At 39.5% G+C, this 25,142-nt stretch overlaps 1 protein-coding gene across 2 annotated transcripts in view; it reads left to right on the top strand.

Annotated features, from left to right (window-relative positions):
- Positions 1-25,142, top strand: part of GRB14 (growth factor receptor bound protein 14) — a 125,853-nt gene that overhangs the window by 66,210 nt on the left and 34,501 nt on the right. For both annotated transcript variants that reach the window (XM_040229247.1, XM_040229246.1), the window contains one exon: positions 11,066-11,222. In XM_040229247.1, the coding sequence (XP_040085181.1) occupies positions 11,066-11,222 (157 nt within the window). The remainder of the gene's footprint in view (positions 1-11,065; positions 11,223-25,142) is intronic.

The raw sequence follows: 25,142 nt of genomic DNA, 5'->3' as shown, positions 1-25,142 counted from the left end.
CCACCTGGACTATGCCATCCCAGGGTCCTCTGTCCGTGGGATTCTCCAGGCAAGAACACTGGAGTGGGTCGCCATTTCCAACTCCATTTTAAGGAGCTATACATGTTTTATACTGATACACATGCTTTGCACTGATAGAAAAGAAATATTTAGAAAAGTGAGAAAAAGGCAAAATTATAAAAAATGGATATAAATCAGTTTTCCCTAGTGCTATCACAATATGGGAATGTTAGGTCTAGAAAGTGACATGCATGCTGTTAAAAGTTCATGAAATCATACTCGCAGGTGTATCAGAAGACTGAATATCACATATTTCATTGATTCTCTGGCACCCTACATCACAAAAAGTATCATTATCTTATATGCTTCCAATTAAACTATGCCATAACCATTGATGGTAAGTTACACCTAAGGTTCAGAGAAGTTAAATGTGAGAAGATGTGTTTTTGAAAATCACTGAAACAGGAAGGTTCTAAAAGTGCTTCGGTTGATGCCAGGCGGCTCAAAAATTTACAGCAAAAAGTCTGATGGGTCCTGAGCTCTCATAAATATTCTCTTTCCTCTCCTCATGTTTTCTCCTCTTTTCTAAACTCTTCTCCCCTTGCCCCTCCCCTACTTGTCCTTCTTCCTCACTGTGAGAAAGTTATTAACTTTTTTGCTTAGGCATGTCTTATGGTTATTCTGGGAACAAACGACTGCTGAAAAACTGAAATGAGATACTGGAATAACATTGTGTCCAACATAAGCATGACCAGTGGTTTTCTGCTTTAAATATGAATAAGCATTAGCACTTGTGAAGGTTTGTTTTTTTTTTTTTTTTACTTCAAAGATGAATTAGTCAGCACTGGCATCGTCACAGGAATTACATGAGTTTTAAAAACACTGAGGCTTCAGAGAACACTCCTTTGATGAAGTTACTGGGAACATTAGAGTGGGATTTGTGCTTTGACCCTCTTTATTATTTGTGTTGGATTTAGGTCCTAAAATAACATGAATATATTCATATGTATATGTGTGTGTCCATGGTTTGGGATATTTTTAGACTTAATTTTAATGTTTACTTTCTTTTATAATGAAATTGGAGCTGTTTCTTTTGCCCTTTTTCCTACCACTTAACAGAGCACACTGAAAGGGCTTCTGATATCTTGCTTTATAAAATTGGACACCCGCTTGAGTTAGGGTCTTTTTTGCTATCCTTGAGGGAGAAAGAAAGTCTGAGGAATGAGCAATCTGCCTGGCTCTTGGCCTGACAAGGAGAGCAGAAAGGATCAAGAACAGAGAAGAGCAAAGGGGCTTGAAGGAGAGTTTCTGGGCCCCTCTTTGCCTGCAGACACGCTTTCGTCTCTTGGTTGGAAGCCTAGACATGGCATGATTCTCCAGTGTCACCGATCCAGATTGTCAGGTGGGGCAGTGCTAAATCCCCTGCCATGCCAGGCTTGGGACATTTCCAGTAGTGAGGCCACACTGGGCCTCAGGCCCTGATGCTAGACGGGAAATGAATTCATACAGCAAAAACTTCATCCTGGCTTTCTGAATTCATACGAAACTCCCAGAAGATCTGGGAGTCACACAGATGCTTTGACTCTGAGTTAGTTTATCTCTTTATCCCGGCACACACTCTAATGTTCCTGCTAAAATGTGATAACCTCCAGATGTAACCCAGTTGAGGATTTTTACAGAGGTGGTGTGGGGATGATCCACCTTGTGACCTTGAGGGATTGTGAGCTGACATTTAAAGAGCCTGGATCCATAGTTACTTGATGGAACGGCCTCATCAGACCCTGAGCTGTCCACCTCTGTTTTCAAATGTGAGAAAAAGAAAAAAAAAATCAAAACTTTAATTTGGTTAGTAAGCCAAATAGATTTTTCTGTTACTTGTAACTGAACTTGTTCCCAAATGATTAGATCGCCATGTGGTTATTTATCATTCTCTTACCACTTGATAATCTTATTCCAGGAAAACTGTCTTTTTAAAACTTAATTATCTGTTTCCAGCCATTGAAAAAAAGGTAGTTTGTCATCTGTGTATATTAAAAGGGATCCACTCTTGGGGTGCCCTCCTCGCTAGTTTGCACTGATGGAAACCCATGTCCAGCAGTGCTGGGCCAAGATAATTCTTCCATTGGCCTGGGAACTCGGTTTCTGTCGTCTCACCTGAGTCTTCCGTCTCCTGTCTCATGCATAGTTTTTGCCTCTTCAGTCCAAGTATTTTTGCTCATGATGTTTGTTCCACCCATACGGTCTTTATTTTTTTCAAATTCTCACAAAATCCTAGAGATGTCATCTCATCCACCTTTGTTGAGTCTGCCAATTTCTTGAAAACTTTGCTTGTGTTTTCTCTTTGGTCTCATGTGGGCCCTTCCTTCCCTAGAAGTTTTTAAACCCTGCGAGGTTTCCAAGCTACTGTTTTGGAAGCCCTAGTATTGTCCCCTACAGAGCTGTTCACAATGGTATCAGTCGTCACTAAAGGAGTGTTTACCCTGTGCTAGGCGCGGTGCTGACTGCTGGAGGAACATTCTGGGAATCACGTATCGACGTCATCCCTGGTGTCCTGCAGCATGCTGAGTAGTGGAAGCTGATGGATAGTAATCACATAGTTGCACCTATGCATACATGAAACAAAGGGCTGGGAGGAGCACTGAAAACTTCCCCACAGAATGGATGGTTTACCTGAGGGAGGAGAAGCAGAAGGTGGAGGGACAGTGTTTTAGGCAGTGGTAGTAAAAGGTGCAAAGACCCCATGTCAGGAAGGGGCATGGCTGTTTAAAGAAACTCAGAAAAATATGACCAGAGTTAGAGAATAAGGGAAGGATCATAGGGAATAAAATTGAAAGGGGCCACCGGAGTATGAAATGGACCCGTTGTTTTCAGTCATTCTTCTTGTAATTCTCATATTGGTGACAGTATCTGTTTTGAGTTAATATCTGATAGCTAATTGAACATGTAATACTCATACTCAAATAAAATATGTTGTTGAATGTCTCGTCTAATGACAAGAATTTAAGTCCCTACTATCTGATTTCTCCAAACTATGTACTGTTTTGTTCTTAATAAATATTTGACAGCTAGCAAAATATGAAGGGTAGCAATAAGGAAGCAACAGCTTTTCTTGAACTGTTAGGATCTTTTGGAACAGTCTTTGTTTTTAAATATAACATTTTGCTAGAAGTTTGGAAAAAGCAAGAATGAATATATTATTTGCCATCTCCTTCAAGGGAACACACTGAGTTGCTTAATTCAAAATATCTGTCTCTTCTTATCTTAGGACGTTGCGTTCCTTATTTAGAAGAATGTAAAAATCCAGGGCTACTCCGACCTCTACATAAAAATATTTCACTGTTTTAGGTACATTGCCTATCTGTTAAAAAATAATGGAGAAAAAGAATCTTAAAAGATATCTTTATAATCTGGCTTTACTTGGATGATAAAATTTTAAAGAGCAGTAGAAATAAGCTTTACTTTGGGACCTAGCTGAAATCAAATTTCTATGGACTTTACCTTGTTCCTTATTTTCTATTAATTATATATAAACATATATAATCAATAGGTACAATAAATGCATTTATCTTTCTTTTGAAAAGTTAGGTAATTTTCATTCTAGTAAGATCTTGGTATTTAAATGATAGTGTTTAACTTATATGTAATTAAATATTACTTGTGGTATTTAAGGGTGAAGTGAAGTCGCTCAGTCGTGTCTGACTCTTTGCAACCCCATGGACTGTAGCCTACCATGCTCCTCCATCTGTGGGATTTTCCAGGCAAGAGTACTGGAATGGGTTGCCATTTCCTTCTCCAATTTAAGGGTAACTTAATCTAAAAATCAAATTTAATCTTTTCCCAAAATAGAAACTTTGACACAGAAAATGGCCATATCTAGTGGTCTTTTTCCTTCTCTTTTGCTCATTCTTTTTTTTTTTTTTTTAAAAAGGTTTCTTGCTTCATCCTGTAGATTCTTGCTCATGTAGTTATGCTTAGTCTGTGCTTGTTTTTTACCTGCTGAATGATTATCACCTTTTCCTCTTTTCTCTGAAGAAAAAAGCAATAAATGGGGGAAGGTTATCAAGTAGCCACTGCTGCTGCTGCTAAGTCGCTTCAGTCGTGTCCGACTCTGTGCAACCCCACAGATGGCAGCCCAATGGGCTCTGCCATCCCTGGGATTCTCCAGGCAAGAACACTGGAGTGGGTTGCCATCTCCTTCTCCAATGCATGAAAGTGAAAAGTGAAAGTGAAGTTGCTCATTCATGTCTGACTCTTAGCAACCCCATGGACTGCAGCCTACCAGGCTCCTCCGTCCATGGGAGTTTCCAGGCAAGAGTACTGGAGTAGGGTGCCATTGCCTTCTCCGTATCAAGTAGCTAGTTACTTACCAATGGGTCCAGTGCCCCTTTCTGCTCTGTGGTATTGCCAAATGACCAGATGACAATACTGAGTTTTTTCCCCATATTCTAGGATGAATCCAGTTTGGAAAGGAACTAGCCATCCTGTCCCATCACTTTCTTGAGTCTTCAGGAAGGAGGAGAAAGGCTGACTGCCTAGCCTCTGCCCAGGGCTTTCCTGAGGCTTCCCACATAATCTGCTCTAAGAATCAGAATTTCCGGGGAAAATAACAGATGACTACTGTGTGTGCTTTGAGGGCAAAGCAATATATATCAAATTGACTTTCAACTTCAGTCTCTACTTTTTGGCAATAGCCTTTGTCTTCTGTTTTAAGTCGTTCATCTCTTTTAGTCCCTAGGCTTTCAGATTTCTTTTCTGAAGTTAACCATTTCTTGCTGTCTTTGTATATTTGAACATTGTTGTGTCTACTGCTGTCAAAATGAGTTATGTTAATTTTTTAATCTCTTGCCTCCACTTATTTTTTTTTTTTTAATGAAGGGCCAGTCTAGGGGAGTTGGGGTGTAAAGTATATAAACTGCCTTGATAAGGATGTCAGCCAAAACAGAGATCTGCTCCATCCACATGCCAGCATGTCCTCTTGCAGGGGCTACTGGGTCTTTATATTACGTTTTCATTGCTGGATGCCACATGCTCCCAGAGCAGTTTAAACTGTAAACCACTTAAAGGCCAAGGCTGCTCTGTCAGGATTACAGTGACACTTGAGGGCTTCCTCAACACAGCCTGTGTGTACATTGTTGGCTGTCCTCCGGAGCTGTTCATCTTGGCAGGGTGTTATAGACAGATCTTATCAATGCTTGTCTTCTTGCTAATCAAGTGTCTGCTCACTGATGAGACAAAGACAGTTCCTGTTCTTCTTTAGGGTTCCAGGAGGATTTCTTCTTGCTAATATACAATTGTGAATGATCTCATGGATCAATTGATATGACTTCTTTTTACCCTATTTTTTTTTTTTTTTACTCTATATAGAAAGTTGAGGATTTGGGCCACTGCATGGGCTTCCCTGATAGCTCAGCTGGTAAAGAATCCACCTGCAATGCAGGAGACCTGGATTCGATGCCTGGGTTGGGAAGCTCCCCTGGAGAAGGGAAAGGCTAGCCACTCCAGTATTCTGGCCTGGAGAATTCCATGGACTGTATAGTCTACGGGGTCGTAAAGAGTTGGACAGGATTGAGCGAATTTCACTCACTCACTCAATTGGAAATGTACAATATCCCTTTATTAAATAGCATGATTATATGATCTCCATATCTCTCTGTTTTTATCTTTCAGTATGTGGAGGAAATAGGATACCACTGTTTTGCTCTAATGATTCTTAAGAGCAACCCTGCTATTTGGTTTTTGTATGATCACAAAAGTTTGTACCTTAGTTTAAATCTGTAGTAGTCATGTAGTTTCACTTATGACTTGATTTTTTTTTAAATAGGAAAGTTTAGTGTAGTAATAATATTGACAAGGGGCATATTCAACCTACTAAAGAGTTAAGGGTTAGATTATCTTTCCCCTTTTCATATATTTCAAGGAGAAATAAGTAGAAACAAAAATGAGACATTTTAACAAAGCCTCTCCATTGGTAGTATAAGGAGTTTTTCATACATACTGAATAGATCTGAGAGATGACAGGGATTGTGGAATATCAACCAAAAATGTAATTTTATCATTCGTGGATAAATGTGTATTTTGAACAAATGTCAGCATTAAATGGAACTATTTTTTTTAAGAAGGATTTGAAATGAAGTTCAAGCAAAAATATTGAGTTTTTCTCCTAGCAAGTGTTATTTATTTAAAAAATGAGTACATGCACTTATTCCAGAAATTTAAATTAGCCTTGTCCTTCTAAATTTATGTGTCTCAATTCTTAGCAACTTTATTTTTTAAAAAATTTGTAGCAACATCAACTGAAGAGATTAATGGCATTTCCTGGTTGGTTAGATGTCATTTTCCTTTTCCCCAACAATTACCTCTTGCTCTGTTCTTGTTCTCTTCTTGAATTTGGCTTAGACTTCAGAATATCTCCAGATTTTCATTTCGTATTTCCTCTGATATAAACAATAGAGCATGAAAAATAAGAGGCATGCTTCCGTTATCCTACGTGATGGGAGTTTACTGTAAGAAAGCATGGGGGTAGTCAGGAAGTCCAGGGAACCTGTCCAGTGGCCACCAGCTCACACCCAAGCCCTCGTTTCCTGGCATGGAGTGGGCAGTGGCCTCTGAGGGTACTGAAATGGTGGCTTATCATTGTTTCTCATGAAGGAGCAGCCCCAAGTCAGATCTTCTCCTCTCAGGATTGGTCATCTTCACATTGCTTTTGGCAAATGCTCCCACCAGTGCTTGGCCACAGCAGCGTGGTGGACGGCATCTCTTAGCACCTCCGCAATTGTGTGACACTGAGATTTGTCTGAAGGCCCTGAAGACGCAGACGTAAGAACAACGGCCTACCCGGTTGCAATCACAGGAAACACTGAGATTCCAAATAGATCTTGGGATCTTAGTAAGCCATGCCTATTAACCCTAAAGTAAAGGAATAGAATTGAGGGCTCAGACACTTGCATCTGATCTTGGCAGTCTCCAGATTTTTATTTCTTAGTTTTTCTGATATAAAATGACCTTATAGCTGTCTCAATGACTTCAAAACTCAGAACCGTCAGCTGACGGCAATATTGTCACTTCCTACCTAGGATTGTTTATAAGAAAAATAGAAGAATTTTAATTTCCTGAGCATTAAAATTTGATCAATTTATACTTTTGCAACAGAAAAATTTTTCTAAATTAAAATTTACAAATATGTGTTGAGTATTATGTGCAAAACATTTTGCACAGGTACGAAGTTCATTTGTTCCAAAGATCTTTATTAAGCCATACATTTACTTGGGCTCAGTCCCTGGGATATCATGTCAAATGGCGAGTAAATAGAGATTTTCCCTAAAGGAGCTTACTAGTACAGTTGAAGAGAAAGATATTCAAATATAGAAAATTATAAAACAAGCGCACTGAAAGGGGCACATTACAAAGCCACCGGCAGTCAAGGAAGACTTTCTGGAGGAAGTACTGTGGAAATTGGAGCCAAATGATAAGTAGGAATTTGCCAAATAAAGCATGTTGGTGGTGGTTGGAGCAAAGATTTCAAGTAGAGGATACCTCATGAGCAAATAGAAGAAGTAGCAAATATATATCATATTTGTCTAAGGTCAGAGTGACCTGTTCCATAGGCTGACTTGCTGGGGGTACCATGCTGTGAGGGGCTTCCCAGGTGGCTCAGTGGTAAAGAATCTGCCTGCCAGTGCAGGAGATGTGGGCTTAATCCCTGGGTCGGGAAGATCCCTGGAGAAGGAAATGGCAACCCACTCTAATATTCTTTCCTAGAGAATTCATGGACAGAGGAGCCTGGCGGGCCTGCAGTCTACGGGGTTGCAGAGTCAGATGCGACTGAACAACCGAGCCCACACATGCATGCTGTGTGTGTGCTAGAGTTTGGGCTTTATTCCCTGGGGCCCCGCTTCCCTGGTTCTCTATTTCACTTCATCTTTCAGACTTTTCTTGACTCTAACTCACCATTAAATATTTGAATTTCTCAGGGTTCAGAGCTAGATTTTTTTTCCCCTCGTGCTTCTTCCTTTTCTCCCTTGTCTGATTTATCCATGTCCACAAGTTTGTTTACCACCTGTAAGCTCAGTGATTCTTAAGTCAGTTCTGAACTTAGGGTCTCACAGCCCTCTTACGACCATCGTGTTTATGGCTTGTTTCCTTAGGACCATGCTCTCTGTTTGCTATTCCTGCCACCCCTGATTGTCTTAATCGTTAGAACCTGCCAAGTTTCTTCTTGCCCCGGGGACTTTGTATGACTTCACTTCTCTTATCCTGAAATGCTCTTACTCTCTTTTTGCCTAGTTACTGCCCACTCCTCCTTCAGGTCTTAGCCTGAATATCACTTTCCCAGGGATGTCTTTTGGGCTTCTCCTAACACCCATTTGATGACTGAGTAACATACTGCGTTTTTATGTCCTACTTTCTGGTTATTGTTTTGTTTTGGATACCACTTTCCCCACTGTGCTTCAGCTCTCTGAGGGCAACAGCCAACTCTTTCGCTGACGTACATGTGCGTGCTCAGTCACTCAGTCGTGTCCAACTCTTTGTGACCCCATGGACTGTGGCCCGCTAGGCTCCTCTGTCCATGGGATTTTCCAAGCTAGAATACTGGAGTGGGTTGCCATTTCCTTCTCTAGGAGATCTTCCTGACCCAGGGATTGAGCCCACATTTCCTATGTCTTCTGCACTGACAGGTGGATTCTTTACCACTGAACCACCTAGGAAGCTAGCCTTATATTAAAACACTTAGCAGAGGATGTGCACTTTGCATGGGGACTTTGCACAATGAGCTGCTTGGGTTAGGACAGTGAAGAGCCCCTGAATGACCTGATATGATCGGCTATTAGAAAGTTTATTCCCCTAGCAGTATGGAGGAGTTAGAGAAGGTCTATGGCTAGAACAAGGGAGATAATAAGTAGATGGATATTACCAGTAGAAGTGTACAGCCTCATAGCACACATATGATTAAAACACAAAGACTTCAAAAGTTCCTTGGTCCAAGAGTGCAGGGTTATTCTCAGGACTCTTTTCGTCTCTTGGTGTGATTTATTCCATGTGGGACCCTATTTTTCCAGTCTTTCTCTTTGTGAACTGTAGCAGCCACACCTACCCCTGCCCAGTGGAAAAGAATACCCACTTTATGATGTCCAGATTGGCCCTGATCAGCTCTGATTAGGTCATGTCCCCATCTCTGAAATAGTCATCGTTGCCAGGGAAACTCTGGGCGATGATTGATCCATCTAGATAATATATATTCTCTGTGGAGCTGAGGAAATCATGCAGTGGTAAACTGGCTCTAAAAATTTTTTCTTTAAAAAAGACCTATTTGTAGCATTTGCCATATTCTTAAGTATACATTCTCCCATCATGGCTGATTTCAGGATGCCTGGCTGGCCAAGTTCCTGAATGTTTAACAGTCAACGGTGACGAGCAAGTTCCAGCAGCTCCTCTACTCTGTCGCTGAGCTGAAGGTAGAGCTGCCAGCATCACGGAGACTGATGGCACTGCCTCCCTACGCAGTGGTTCTCTAAAAAGCCAATCAGAATGCAGTTCAGTGAGGAGTCAGTGCCTGGTAGCCAATCCAGCCAATAAGACTGTGCATAACTTATCCTTTAGTGTCCTTATTTTAAGAATTTTTTTAAAGTTCTTATGTCATTTTCTTGAATAACATTTTTAAGTACCTTATATTTTAAGTACCTTCCATTTTGTGAAAGTACTATTGTTTACCTCTTTTACTGTGGAATATTTAGGTTGATAGAACATACATAATGCTTTGCAGGACATGTCTACAGCTATTTTCCCCACATTTAGGACAGATTTACTGAGATAGTTTGCCTAAGTGAAATTACTAAGTTGAAGAAATAGCCTCTCTAATGCTTTTGAGACTTTCCAATAGATGTAAAAAATAGTTTTACCAATTTATAACACTGTCATTGTAAGAGAGTAACTGTTTCATTCCAGTCATTTTATATAATTAGAAAAATAATCAATAGGAGAGAATTGATATATCATTTTAATTTTCATTTATTTGAATTGCTAAAAATGTTTAAATGTCAACATTTTTATAGCAAGAATATTTCTTATATTGAGTTTTCTTGTAACTTCTGGGCATTTGTGTGTGTTGATCTTACTATACTATTTTCATAGGTATGTAGTTCATCATAAATAATTTAATTTATATATGACATACCATAGTTAATAGTGGAAATTCTAGCACGTAGCACAACTTGGTAAATGTTGAAGGGAGTGCTGTCCATGAAACTTTCTCTGATTCTGTGTGTTTTGGGGGTGACATAAGCTGCTGTAATAGATACATACAAAATCACAATAAGTTAGCAGTAAAAGTTAATTTCTTTCTCTTGTCAAAGTTCCTTGCAGGCATTCCTAGTTGAGCACCTTTTCTGTGGTCATTCAGAGACAAAGCCTCCTCTGTCCTATAGCTCTGCCCTCCTCTTTAGGTCTTTGTCATCATCTCCATTCAGTGAGCAGGTGGTGTAAGAGAAGGGAGGACAGTATGTGGGAGAGCTGTAGGGACTAGGCCTGGAACTCTCACGTTGCATGAACTTACATCCTATTGGCCAAATCTCAATGCTGTGGACACAACAGCTTGCAAGGCAGAAAAGAAAAAAGGATTTTGTGAGCATCTAGCCAGTCTTTGCCAAAGTTCCTATAAGCTGAAATAGAGAAATCTTTGCTGCTATTACAACTTGTGTATATCTGAGAATAAATCACCAGTGTTACTTGGATTATGTACAGATTAAAATTTGGAATGGACAATTTTAAATGTTGATGAGAGATGAATAGCTTTTTAGTAGGTCAGAGTAGTGGAAAATGACATTGAATGGTTATCGAATGGCCTGAGGTTTACACACTTAACAGATTGGAAGTGGTCGGACACAGTGACTTTGACATGTTATAAACAAGTCTTGGATGGTCACCATTTGCTCCATATATAAGAAAATTAGATGTAAAATAGACTGTATGAGGAATTTGTAATTAGCTCAACCAATAAGTTCAATGACTTGTTAGAATGATATTTTAAACAGACTATTCTAGCTCTTTTTTTTAATTTCTACATACACAGGTAATTAAAGTATACAGTGAAGATGAAACCAGCAGAGCTTTAGAGGTACCCAGTGACATAACTGCCCGAGATGTTTGCCAGTTGTTGATCCTGAAGAATCATTACATTGATGACCACAGCTGGACCCTTTTTGAGCACCTGCCTCATGTAGGTCTAGGTAAGGACACAAAAATCATGGTCATATCATTGCTTTTCTGTCCTTTATAATTTTGATCATATGGCAAAGGTTTGCTTTACTTATGGAAAGACAGAGGACAGTTATGAATCATCCTTTTCTTTGTTTTTAATTTTTGTTGGTGATGATTGAGAGAAAAATGAAGTAGCACTAGAATAGAAATAATAAGAATAAGAATAAAAAATAAGAATAGAAATAAAGATAGAGGTATTACAAATTTACCACCTCTCATTGTTTCCATAATGATCTATGGAAATTTGGGAGCTAAACCATAGAATCTAAGTTGATGGAAAGATACATTGCATAGTAATTTTTAGTGTTCTTGCCTGGAGAATCCCAGGGATGGAGGAACCTGGTGGGTTGCCATCTATGGGGTCACACAGAGTCGGACATGACTGAAGCGACTTAACAGTAGCAGCAGCAGCACAAAGAAAATTTTTGAGAGGTTAGTAAAATATGCTGTAATGTGGGATACATTTTGCATTAATTATAGTACAGCCATGGGAAATACCCACAGTGGTGTTTCACTTTATGCGAGTGTATACCCTAAATTTTTCTTAAAGAAATAAATACTTCCTTCACATTTGAAAGTCATAAACATAAAAAATAGTCTTATTTTCAGTTGGAAATGCATCTCTGTATTGTGAACTTGTAGAGGCTTTTCCTCTCAAACCTTTTAAAAACTTATAAACTATTTCCATTCTCCTGCTAGAATAGGACAGAATTCAACAACAATTTTGTCTCCCTTTTCTTATTTTTACAGATATTGCTGTTAAAAAACATGTTCCCACAATAGGTAGATGAGAAAGGAAGGAGTTTGTTAGGACAGTGCCATTTGATTCTTAGAGTTTTGTATTAGTTTCCCTTGGCTACTGTGACAAATTAGCATAAACTTGGTGGCTTAAAACAACCGAAGTTTATTCCCTGACCATTCTGGAGGCCTGAAGTCTGAAATCAGTATCAGTGGGTTAGATTCAAAGTATCTTCAGGGATGAACCTCTTCTGGAGGTTCATGAAGAGGATTCATCTCTTGTCTCGTCTAGCTTCTTGTGGCTGCTGGCATGCCTTGGCTTAGGGCTGCATCGCTCTGCTCTCTGCCTCCACAGTCACACCCTGCTCTCTTCTTTCCATGTGTACTCTCCCACTGTCACTGTCTTATAAGAACAGTAGCGTTTAGGGTTTATGCAGCTGATTACCCAGGGTAATTCTGGGTAGCTGTTGCAACAGCTATGCAGGAAAGTGAACAACTCTCATAGCTAGGTATAAAATTCTCAGTTCTTTAAACAAATTGAAGGAACAAACTGTGCTGTCACTGACTATTTAAAATAATTTTGATGATTTACTACTAAGTTGTTTGATATATAATGCAAAGGAGTTGGTGGTAGGCTAAATGATAGATAGATACCCATATCTTAATCCCTGGAACCTGTGAATGTTTACCTTACATGATAAAAAACAAAGCTTTGCACATATAATTGATTTAAGGATCTTGAAGTAAAGAGATTACCCTGGGTAAATCTGCTGGGTAATCAGTGAATTACCCAGTGAAAAGTGAAAGTGAAGTCGCTCAGTCGTTTCTGACTCTTAGCAACCCCATAGACTGCAGCCTTCCAGGCTCCTCCATCCATGGGATTTTCCAGGCAAGAGCACTAGAGCACTTCTCCTAGCTACTAGTATTATAAACATTTTCCTTTGTTTGATACATAGAACAAAGGAAACATGTTTATGCCCCAGAGCACTGAGCGACTTTACTTTCACTTTTCACTTTCATGCATTGGAGAAGGAAATGGCAACCCACTCCAGTGTTCTTGCCTGGAGAATCCCAGGGATGGGGGAGCCTGGTGGGCTGCCATCTATGGGGTCGCACAGAGTCGGACACGACTGAAGCGACTTAGCAGCAGCAGCAGCAGTGTAGCAAACATGTTTATGCCCGAGAGCAGTGTACCAAAGCAAGGTTCAGTTTGGATGAGAAGTTTGCCTTTGTCCTATGAAGTACAATGGAGATGATGTTGGCAGAAAAGTTATCTTCCTAGGAGGATCCATCTTCAAAAAATTCTGGAAAGTGATTGGTTCATTTAAAGTCCCTTGCATTCCCTAAATAATTCAGAAAGTGTCTGTAGTACTTCCTGTTTGAAGATTGCTGTCCTAAGATGTGTCAAGACCTTGGGCGAGGACAGAGGGAAACCTGTAGAAAAGAAGCTTGGATAGTCCCCACAGGGATTCTGAACCCCAGCCCACCCTTCCACCCTCTGTTTGAGAGTAATGGGCCATAACATGTCAGCTGATCTCCACAACCGAGCCTATACCTGCCAGGAAAACTCGAATCTTGCAGGTACGCTATACTGATCCATGTGACTTGCTGTCTCACCTTCATAGGCCAGAAAAAACCCAATGTATATTTTCTTCCTTGCCATTTGTAACTAATTGAACTTCTATTTATGATCATTAACCTCTTAGAATGTGGTGGTGACTCTAGAAAGGCACGTGCCATAATTCCAAACTATTTTGTTTACTTATGGCTTTTAGCAAAGTAGCTCTTAATTAACATAATATCTAATAAAAGTGTTTTATACTCTTAACTTTTTCTCTTTGAGAGACTTTAAAAATCATTAAACATCTTTTGCAGTTACAGTCACTATGATTTATCCCTAACAAAGAGCTTGAAGTTCAGTAATAAAATCTACTCTGTAAATCAAGCAGTAGTGTTCATGGAGACCACTGCAGGTTATATGAGGAATAAAAAGATTTGTGCAAGTCTTTTAATGTAGAAGCTTAAAATGGAACATTGAGAATTAATTTGAGCTACATACTAAATTTAAACTTTTAGGCACTGAATAGAAATATATTTCTCCATTACTGTATTTTCTGGAAACTGCTGAAATAAAATCAAAGATGTGAGAATATTGTTTCATGGTTTCATTAACCAAGCATTAGGCCGAAGCTTATGGGAAAGAAATTGAGTTCCAAAGCTTTATTGTGTTCTTTTTTTTTTTCCTCTTTGCTTTTACTCAGATAATATCTTTATACAGTAGAAAAATTGCAGACATTAATGCTATTGGATTACTAATGTGTATTAGATTTACCACCTTCCCTTCCTTTAAAAAAAAATCTACTGCTTTATTTCTGTAAGGATACACTGAGATGTTAGATGATAATAGTTAACGACTATCCAAATAAACTCCTGAGGAACAGTTTTTTCCTTTTTATTTCTTCCACTTCTTTATCTAACAGTGTGACAAAAACAACTTTTATGGTGCTGTGGTCTTTCTCAGCATGAAGAATAAAACCAGTGTGTTTTTGAATTGTATTTGTGAGTATGTAACTTATAAATACTCTTGCAATATCTTTTCAGCCTAAGAGTGGTATTAAGCAACATTTTTGCTATTTGCATGTTAAAATGAAAACAAGTAGGATGGAGTGTTTCCGCCTTAAATATGCTGTGCAGATGACAATGTCCTTTGTCAATAGAGTGAGGCACTCATATATTGAACTGTAAATCTTTGCATCCTGTTGACTTAAAGAACCAAAGGACAAACCATTTGCTGAAACTTTGGTGACCAGCTAGTGAGCTCCGCATGTTGTTCATGGGACATTGTTGGCCTCTCTCTGATAGAAATCCTGGGTTTCCAATGCATAGAATTCTAAAGGTGAAGGGATAGTCTATTATTTTTTAAAAATATTTTTAGTACAAAAATAATTAGGCTCACTGCCAATAACTTAGAAATAAAGATGTCAAGAAGTAAGCAATGCTATCCACAATTTAACAACACTGAAATGTTTCTTTAGTTTCTCTGTTTTGACATTATCTCTCGCCTTGTGTTCATTTGTGTAAACTACCTTTCTATATATATGTGTACATTAAAAAAAAGAATCCTGAGTATTTTCTTTTTTTTTTTTTCACTTCGCAGATTCCGCAAAAACTAGGAACTCCCTCTGCCTTGTCTGCCTTTCCTGATTGCTTTCTTCCAATAGCTTAACAAATGTCGATTGACTGATTTGCACAAGCCTGTTTTGTATATGGATCCTGGGGGTACAGTAGGAACACAATAGACAAAAAGCAATGCCCCGATGAACTTGCATTCTGATGGGAAGAGAAAGACAAGAGACACGTGATTAAAATGTGTAATCTCTTAAGTAATGATTAGCACTGGGGGGAAAATGAAGGCAGAGAATGGGGTAGGGAGTCTAGGGCTGGCAGGGAAATCAGGGAAGGCCTCCCTGACAGTGTGATGTTTGGGTGGAGATCGAAGCAGATAGGGGCAGCTCTTTCACTTAAATGGAAGAAGATTGTTCAGGAAGAAGGGAACATAAACAGGGAAGGCCTGGACTTGGCAACCTGCTTGTGTTCAGGAAGCGGCCGAGAGGTGGGCACTTAGGGAGTCGGGAAGGCAGTGGAAAGGGACTACATGGAGCTTCTATGGGGCCCTCAGGCCATGGAGGGGACTGAACCTTTACAGTGAGTAAGGCAAAAAGTAACTGGAGGTTTTTACGTCAGAAAGTGGTAGGATCTGACTTAAAGTCTACTACTGAGAAGACCCAAATGCAAGTTTTAACCATTTGGAGGCTAAGCAAATTCATTTTGCGTTTACATCAAATTGTCTGTGGTTTCCTGGCTTGGTCCTTGCCTATATCTCATTTCTGCTAGTGATGCACGTCACATTGTACCATCTTCACGTCATGGTCTGCACACATATGAGGCTTAGTGTTGTGAGATCCTGAAACCTTGTAGGCAAGAACATTTTGACTTATGAGATCATGACAGCTGGGAGTTTTCTGCACTCCAGTTGACTTTAATGTCCCAAATAAGTTTAGGAAAGTTTCAGAGACATGCTATGTTGTTAATAGATGTGCTACTATTGTTTCTGATCCATTTAAGCACACCGCAGATTACTGAGGTCAGGAGGAGGAGCACGTGACATTAAAACTATGGTAGGGTTATTGAATCCAAAGGACTTCTCTGGTGGCTCAGCAGTAAATAATCTGCCCGCAGTGCTGGAGATACAGGAGATGTGGGTTCAGTCCCTGGGTTGGGAAGATCCCCTGGGGAGGGCATGGCAACCTACTTCGGTATTCTTGCCTGGGAAATCCTACGGACAGAGGAGCCTAGCGGGCAACAGTTCAAACGATCACAAAAAGCTGGAGATGACTGAAGCAACTGACCACACATGCACGGATTGAATCCAAAGTCTATTTTCAGAGTGATGGCTGGTGTGGCAAAGAAAACTTCTTATTTTAATATGAATGTATATGTGTGATAGCTACTATCAGTGTGCATCTTGTGTGTGCAGGGCCCCTACTTAGAGGCTTCACTTTCATCTTGATAGACACTCAGTATTTAGCTTCATAGCAACCCTGCAAGGTACATTAATTTCATCTCTATTTTACATATAAGAATACAAAGAATTGGTGATAAAATACCTGACCTAGAGTTAAACCTTGCACAAATCTATATACCTGTCAGATTCTCAAGCGTACATGTTTTCCATGGAAGCAAGTTTTTTCTTCACCCCATTAGATCAGGCAAATTTTGGGGGGAATCTATAGTTGGTTTCTCTCTCTCACTCTCCATCTCCGTCTCTCATACATGCTATAAATACAGATTGAAATTTTGAAACCTCAAGAACATTTTCGTATAACCCTTCAGCCAGGTAGTACTGAAATTACTGGAATCTAACTGATCCAGCCTGGTCCACTTTATTGCAGAGCCAGTTATTTATTTTGGCTGAGCAAGGGGATCGTTTTGGAAATGACTTGTTCTTGAATTTATACATGTCTTGAATGGTGATATGACATTTGGAGCTTTGACTGCAGTATCATTATTTCATTACCTCTGTCCATAACTGTTAATATATACTGCCGAGAATTTTCCCAGGCAGAGTAAATCATGGAGGGCAGCCCAACATCCTGCTTTTGTTACAGATCCCTGATTTGCCTGATTTGGGGTTGTGTTATTATGAATTTCTAGATGTATGCACAGCTTTATTGACATTGGATTTCGAATATCAGGAAATCAACAAATACTCCGCCTTCTCTAATTATAAAACAAACCATTTTGTAACTGGTGTGTTTTACTTCACAGCCACTGGATGTCACTGCAGTTCCCCAGATGGAGTCCCCTGCTTTTAGAATCATTGTGTAAGAGGAGAGTGGGGGAAAAAGAAACTTCGGTTTTAAGTCTTCTGGAACTTAATAGGATCCATGTTTGCTTTGCTCCCATTCTGATTCCTGGTATGAAGCAGCAGCAATTAACACAATACCTCAAGCACATAGCTATAGACGCCTCGGGAAGTGGCATTAATTGTGTTTTAGAGTCATTGCTGGGGAAAGCTGAGATTTCTATTCTGAATATCACTGTAGGGTGGCTTTCATAAGCAAAATGAATGACTGGAGACTTTTAATGAGACCACTTTCATGTGTACAGCTCTACCCATGAGGTCTGTTTAAGACTGAAGCAGTACACAGCAGTGGGGAGGGAACCCTTCCCAACAGCCTGCTTTGAAGCTACTCCATTTTTTTTTTTTTGCAAAAGAAGCACACGTGTGGATGTTTGACACTGATACTAATGTATATTTGTACTTTCTGTGCTGTTTGGAACCCGTCAGAGTTGTGACCACCCTCATCACCAGCAGAAATAATTCTGAAGCTTTTAGGACACATGTGCATGCGTCTCTCCTAAGACCCTGACCCAAGGGTTAAGGCAGCATGGTTCTGGTAGCACACTAAGACAGGAGATGGAATGTTAAAGCAGCAGAGAGTGCTCCTAACCAAATCTGCCTCTCGTGGTCCAGCTGATTTTTCCTTTTCCGTGTTCTAATAGCCTGGGTTCAAGTCTCATCACCTCTCTTCTCAGGAATTCCTTTCTTCTTACAGCTGGTCTTTCCTCTTGCCTCTGATCATACCAGAGTTATCCATCTGAGCGCAGGCATGATTCACCTTGTGTTTGGGCCCAAGGTCCTTTGCAGGGCTTGTAGTATGTGCGACCTGACCACCCTTCCTGTGTCCAGCCTTGTGTCTTTTTCCCTCCTCTGAGTCTATACACTAGACGACTGCCTGTAGTCGCCTGCATTTCTACTCCTCGGTCTCCTTACTCATGCTGCTAAGATTCTCAGGAAGTCCTTTCTCACCCATCTCTACCTGGCCAACTGCTCTGCATCTTCCGAGGCTTCCTTGGAATGGTAGTTGAAATTGACAATAAAGTATAACTGTATAATAACTCTCCCATAGTGCTAGTGGTAAAGAACCCACCTGCCAGTGCAGGAGAGGTAAGAGATGGGGTTCCATCCCTGGGTCGGGAAGATCCCCTGGAGAAGGATATTGCAACCCACTCCAGTATTCTTGCCTGGGAAATCCCAAGGACGGAGGAACCTGGCAGGCTACAGTCCCTGGGGTCGCAAAGAGACGACTGAGTGAATGGCACTTTCAAATGGTAACTGCTCAGTCAAGTCCGACTCTTCGCGACCCCATGGACTGCAGCCCACCAGGCTCCTCCATCCATGGGATTTTCCAGGCAAGAGTACTGGAGCGGGGCGCCATTGCCTTCTCTGAGCCGTTTCCTAAAAATTCCTATAAAAACAAAGATGAAACCCCTCAGCTGTCCAGGCTGACTGACAGCTAACCTGGTGCCATAGTCCAGAGAGAGGAAAGAGGGGAAAGCAGTTGGAGGCATCCCACACTCTTCCTTATAAAGTGGAGTCACCCTTTCCATTTGACAGCAGGTAGGGACACACACCTGCCTCTGCCATATGCCTAGGTGCAGACTTCGGCTGCTCAGAAGCTCTTTTGAGACAATCAGCCTACTTGCTGGCACCAGTTTTTCTCATACATCTTTTAATAAATTACAGACCTCCTGCAGCCCCCAAAACAGAGTGATGCAGGAAGCAGGAGGAGTCAGTCAGTTCAGTCACTCAGTTTTGTTTGACTCTTTGCAACCCCATGGGCTGCAGCACGCCAGGCCTCCCTGTCCATCACCAACTTCTGGAGCCTACTCAAACTCATGTCCATCACATCGGTGATGCCATCCAACCATCTCATCCTATGATGTCCCCTTCTCCTCCTGCCTTCAATCTTTCCAAACACCAAGGTCTTTTCCAATGAATCTTCACATCAGGTGGCTAAAGTATTGTAGTTTCAGCTTCAGCATCAGTCCTTCCAATGAATATTCAGGACTGATTTCCTTTAGGATGGACTGGTTGGATCTCCTTGCCGTCCAAGGTACTCTCAAGAGTCTTCTCCAACACCACAGTTCAAAAGCATCAATTCTTCGATGCTCAGCTTTCTTTAAAATCCAACTCTCACATTCATGCATGATTACTGGAAAACCCATAGCTTTGACTAGATGAACCTTTGTTGGTAAAGTCATGTCTCTGCTTTTTAATATGCTGTCTAGGTTGGTCATAGTTTTTATTCCAAGGAGCAAGTCATACCTGCAGTCACCATCTGCAGTGATTTTGGAGCCCTAGAAAATAAAGTCTGTCACTGTTTCCATTGTTTCCCCACCTGTTTGCCATGAAGTGATGGGACCAGATGCCATGATCTTAGTTTTCTGCATGTTGAGTTTTAAGCCAATTTTTTCACTCTCTTCTTTCACTTTCGTTAGTTCTTCTTTGCTTTCTGCCATAAGGGTGGTATCATCTGCGTACCTGAGGTTATTGTTATTTCTCCAGGCAATCTTGATTCCAGTTTGTGCTTCATCCAGCCCGGCATTTTGTATGATGTACTCTGCATGTAAGTTAAATAAGCAGGATGACCATATAAAGCCTTGACGTACCCCTTTCCTGATTTGGAACCAGTTTGTTGTTCCATGTCCAGTTCTAACTGTTGCTTCTTGACTTGCATACAGATTTCTCAGGAGGCAGGTCAGGTGGTCTGGTATTCCCATCTCTTTAAGAATTTTCCACAGTTTGTTTATGATACACACAAGCAAGGCTTTGGCATAGTCAATAAAGCAAAAGCAGATGTTTTTCTGGAACTCTCTTGCTTTTTCAGTGATCCAGCAGGTGTTGGCAATTTGATCTCTGGTTCCTCTGCCTTTTCTAAATCCAGCTTGAACATGTGGAAGTTCATAATTCACATACTGTTGAAGCCTGGCTTGGAGAATTTTGATCATTACTTTGCTAGCGTGTGAGATGAGTGCAGTTGTGTGGTAGTTTGAATATTCTTTGGCATTGCCTTTCTTTGGGATTGGAATGAAAACTGATTAGGAGTGATAGAGGTGAATTGTGTTCTGGCAGGCGACTCTCCCACGAGTACCAGATAGGTGGGTGCAGGAGGCAAGCAAATTTGGATAAGAAACAGATTTAAGGCTGTTTCAAGCAGGATTACAGTATCAATTAATGAAAAAAAAAAGCCTAATACTATAATAATAGAGAAATGTTATAAATTATAGTACAGTTATAGAATATGATGTTATATAGCTTTTAATCATGTTTTTGCAGTTTTTCCGTTGAAGACTAGTATGGACAAATGTGAGACTGTAACGGTGATTTGAAAAAAGTGTATACTTTTTGCGGCATTTAGGAAATGCTGTATATATGTTTATAAATCTATATATACATTGTTTTCTAAATGTGAAAAATCTATACATGTAAACCCACATTGTCCCAAAGAAAAAGAAGGGAATATAATGTAATGTTAATTTTTTATTCCTAATTGACAGTTTCAAAGATAGATTGTGATTGTGAGTTGTCTGTTTTCAAATTTTCTGTAATGGAAATACATTATTTTAGTAATCTGGAAAAAAATAAACACAATTTTTAAAACTTGTTAAGAGGTTTTTTTAAAGACTTGATTGAGACAATTTCCTGAAGTTTCAAGTTGGATCAAGTGCCAATCTTCTATGCTGCTGTAACATTTTCTGCAACTGTCTTAATAGGGATTGTATTATTAAATCTAATCTATAATTCCATCAATTTTGGAACTGTGTATATGTGCATCTTTGTAACCTAGAGTCTAAAACAAATAAATGGCTTTTGAACTAAGCTGTACTAAACAAGCAGTTCAAAGGATAGATTACAAAGTGCATAGAAGGAAGAGATTTGAAAAAGGAGCTAGAGAAATCACATGCCATGCCATGCCCAGGTGGAAATTTACTCTGCATCCTTAAAGGATGCATTGGATAACTTAGAATTTGTGGAAGCTGTTTCTAAACTCTTCAAGTATTTGCAGTCAGCTTGAGATAATATATATGCAGACTTTGGGGGGGAAAATAAGGCTTTCTATGAATAATACAAGTTGTGATCATGAATCTGAGTTAATATGAGGGCTGTTATGCTTTGTTGAGGAATGATCCGCGAGACCCTTATACTCATCACCTTAAGCATCAAGATTTTCCTATTATTGCTCTTGGGAAGCTGAATCTGGCAGTAACAATTTTCTGGGGGATCTTATTGGTATTAGGTAGTTTTCTTAGGTTAAGGAACCTTTTAGAAATTGAGCCTTGCTTTATTGTTTGCTTCTCCAGTTACTGTTTTGCTTGCTCAGATGCTGTTCATTTTTATCTGAAAATAAGATTGACAAAATGTATGTAGTTTCTAGCTGGCACAGAGAAGTACAAGGACCTTTTGTCTCCTGGAGTTTCCTGTAACAAAGGTATACAAAGAATTGTTTTCTGGTGAATTAGAGCTAAAAGCCACTTTTGTTTCTTCTCTTATCTAGTGATGAGAAGAGTAGGGACTTCGGTTTCTATTTGATCCTCGTGCTATACTTTCAGTAGATTCAGTGAAGAAGTCCAGGCAGAAGGTCACAGGTGAACACTTTCCATTCTGGGAGGATTGAGGTTTTTTAAAAAGACTTTGAAGTTAAATAAACAGTTTCAGAAGGAACTTCTTTCTTCCCTTTTTTTCCTAAAGAAAAATTTTCTGAAAATTAAATAGAAAACAGAATTATGTGTAGTTATCACTATTCAGTAATAGTTCAGTCTATTACCATAAGACATCACTGATTTATCAGAAGCAAAAATAAAACTTAGTGATATGAAGCTTTTGTTTTGAAGATAGCTTTTTTTTTTTCATTCTTTCTGGAGGCTTTTTTCCCCTCCTTTTGGTTGCTGTTTGAAGTGACTTAAGATGGCTTCTCTCCTATTTTTCTACCTACATAAGAGCAGAATTTTATCATTATAACAAATTCATTTTACAATGCCTGAAAAATTCTTCAGAAAGTGTTTTAAATCGACTTGTGTCTGTGAAGGTTTTGTGGCATTTTTTTTTTCTGCCATGCAGCGCCGGTTGCAGCCTCTTGGTTCCTGACCAGGGATGGAACCCATGGCCTCTGCAGTGGAAGCATGGAGTCTGACACTGGACCACCAGGGACGTCCCTGTGAAGTTTTAATAATATATCTTAATATAATATTTTAGATGAATTTATGAAGTTTTAAAAGTAAGGTTTTTTAAAAAATCACATTGAATTTATGTAGACTTTACCTGGAGCCATTTCTCAAATGATAACTCAACAAGTATCTGAGTTCCTCCTGGATGATAGCTCGTAATATTGTGTTTTCAAACATTTACAGCAAAGAGCCTCTAAGATAGAATTAATACATCTCTTTTGCTATTTAAACAATATAAGTTATTTACTAGGATTGCTCAGTTAGTTAAAGTCTGCTTGGCTTTGTAATGGGACTACAGAAGAAGAGTCAACAGAAAGTTTATTGGAAGCCATCTAGAGAAGCCTTTTGTTTTGTTTTCCCTTTCTTGAGTGTTGGTGATGATGTCTTACTTTATGAATAGGCCTTGGCAAAACAAAGCTGGTCTTCAGCCACTTTTCACCTCCCCTTTAAGTGTTTTTCTTTTCCTCTCAAAGTAATCCATCTAGGCATCTTGTATCCTCTTGAACTTCTCTCTATTAAGATCTGTAATTACTTTGATTTCTGCATTTTTAAAAAACACAAATTTTCTGTAAGATGTGGTTAGCTGATAATCACTTAGACCTTTTAGGGTTCTTTGCGTTATTATAGCATTTGTCCTTTAACATAATGAGCACTGTTTGGGAGATGGTATATATAATGGCACATCTAAATGGGGACTGTGATGTGTAAATGTAAGCAAATTATTTAATATCATTTTTAAAAGATTCTATAATAAGTAAGTTTTGTCTCCATTACCAGAAGAGTATAAGAGGTAAAAACCTGTGGCTGCATTTGATACTCTGGCCTTTGTTTGCTTTTTATGTTTTCTGAATTTTCAGTAGAATAGTACCAGAAGTATATTTTTGCTTTCCCACATACTCTAGTTTTTGCCCACTTGATTTGAAGACATTTTTTCTGCTTAAGATTACCAGGCTATTTTCCTGATGTTAGTAATTGGCATTTGGTATTATCATTCTATGAATTTTTCTGCAAATAGTATATCCCTTAATTTTCCATTCTGGATTGGTATGTTGGGCTTCATATGTGTGTAACCAACAAAACCCCAGCCAGACTGTTGCTTTTTTGGTGACTACCCATATTACACTAGTTTTTGTGTGTGTGTGACATGTTTGTCATAGCTGTTCAAATGCAGCTTGGTTTTTCCACTCTTTTTTGTTTTATTTTCTTTTTTGAAGAGAATCCAAATTCAAATAATTTACTTTACTTTTATGTGAGGTTAAGATTGATAATTTGAAATATTGCCTGTTAAATTATTTCCCTTATACCCAAACTGTGGTTGTTTGTTTTCAGTTAATTAGTAAATAGTTATTGAACACATATCAAAATAAAAGAATTTGAGGCAATGGACTCTTGAGGACTGCCGAACATAGGAGAGATTTGAGCTGATATAGAAAGAACAAGTAGGCTGTAAACAGGGGATGCCCTTCCAGCGGGAACTGCAGTGAAGGCCAAGAGAGTGCTGTGCAGAGGAAGGAGGAGAGACTCGAGGTCAGATATGTGGCTGCTGTTCAAATCCTGAGACCTTTGTTATTCTAAACAGGAGACTCCTTATCTGTAAAATAGAAATCGAGTTTGGCCTTATAGATTGTCCTCTTAGTTTCCTAAGGCTGCTGTAACAAATTCATGGTGGCTTTGTTTTTGTTCAATTGCTCAGTTGTGTCCAACACTTCACGACCGCATGGAGTACAGCATGCCAGGCTTCTCTGTTCTTCACCATCTCCCGGAGCTTGCTCAAACTCATGTGTATTGAGTCAGTGATGCCATTCAGCCATCTCATCCTCTGTCTTTGATGGTGGCTTAAACTAATAAAAATGTAATCTTTAAAGGTTCTAGAGGTGAGAAGTCTTAAATTAATTTCGCTAGGCTGAAATCAAGGTGTTGGCAGGGCCACACACTTCCCAGAGGCTTTATGGGGAGGCTGTTCCTTGCCTCTTTCAGCTTCTGGTAGCTACCATGATTGTTTGGCTTGTGGCCTCATCACATCACTTGAGTCTGTGCCTCTGGGGTCACGTTGTCCTTTCCTCTTCTTTCTCTGTCAGATCTCCTTCTGTCTCTCTCTTAAAAGGATACTTGTCTTTGGATATAAGGCCCACTTGTATAGTCTTGGGTAATCTTTTCTCGGGATCTTTCAGTTAATGATATCTGCAAATCCTTTCCCATATAAGATAATGTTTACAGGTTCCAGAGATCGAGACCTGAAGTCTTTATTCAACTTATGCAGAATAAATTATATAATAATTAAATACAGCTATGTTTTCTCAGGTTTATACATGAAGAGATGTAACTTGCTTTATTTCTATAGCTTGAATTAATTTCTGAGTGAGTCTCTTGACCTCTTAATGACAGTTTAATCTTTTGTTATTGGTTTGCTTTATGGATTATTCTTAGTCTTTTTGTGGTAAATAATCAGTTCAGGTTATATACATAAGTTACATACAGGTTTAAGATCCTCTTAGTTGAAAGACCTACTTTCACTCTTCAAATAGTCTGGAGGGGCATTTAAGTCCCAGGAAGAGTATTTATCTAACTGTATCCAACTT

This window comes from Oryx dammah, unplaced genomic scaffold (genome assembly GCF_014754425.2).
Source record: "Oryx dammah isolate SB20612 unplaced genomic scaffold, SCBI_Odam_1.1 HiC_scaffold_27, whole genome shotgun sequence".
NCBI lineage: Eukaryota > Metazoa > Chordata > Mammalia > Artiodactyla > Bovidae > Oryx > Oryx dammah.
This window is presented reverse-complemented; position numbering and strand designations above follow the sequence as displayed.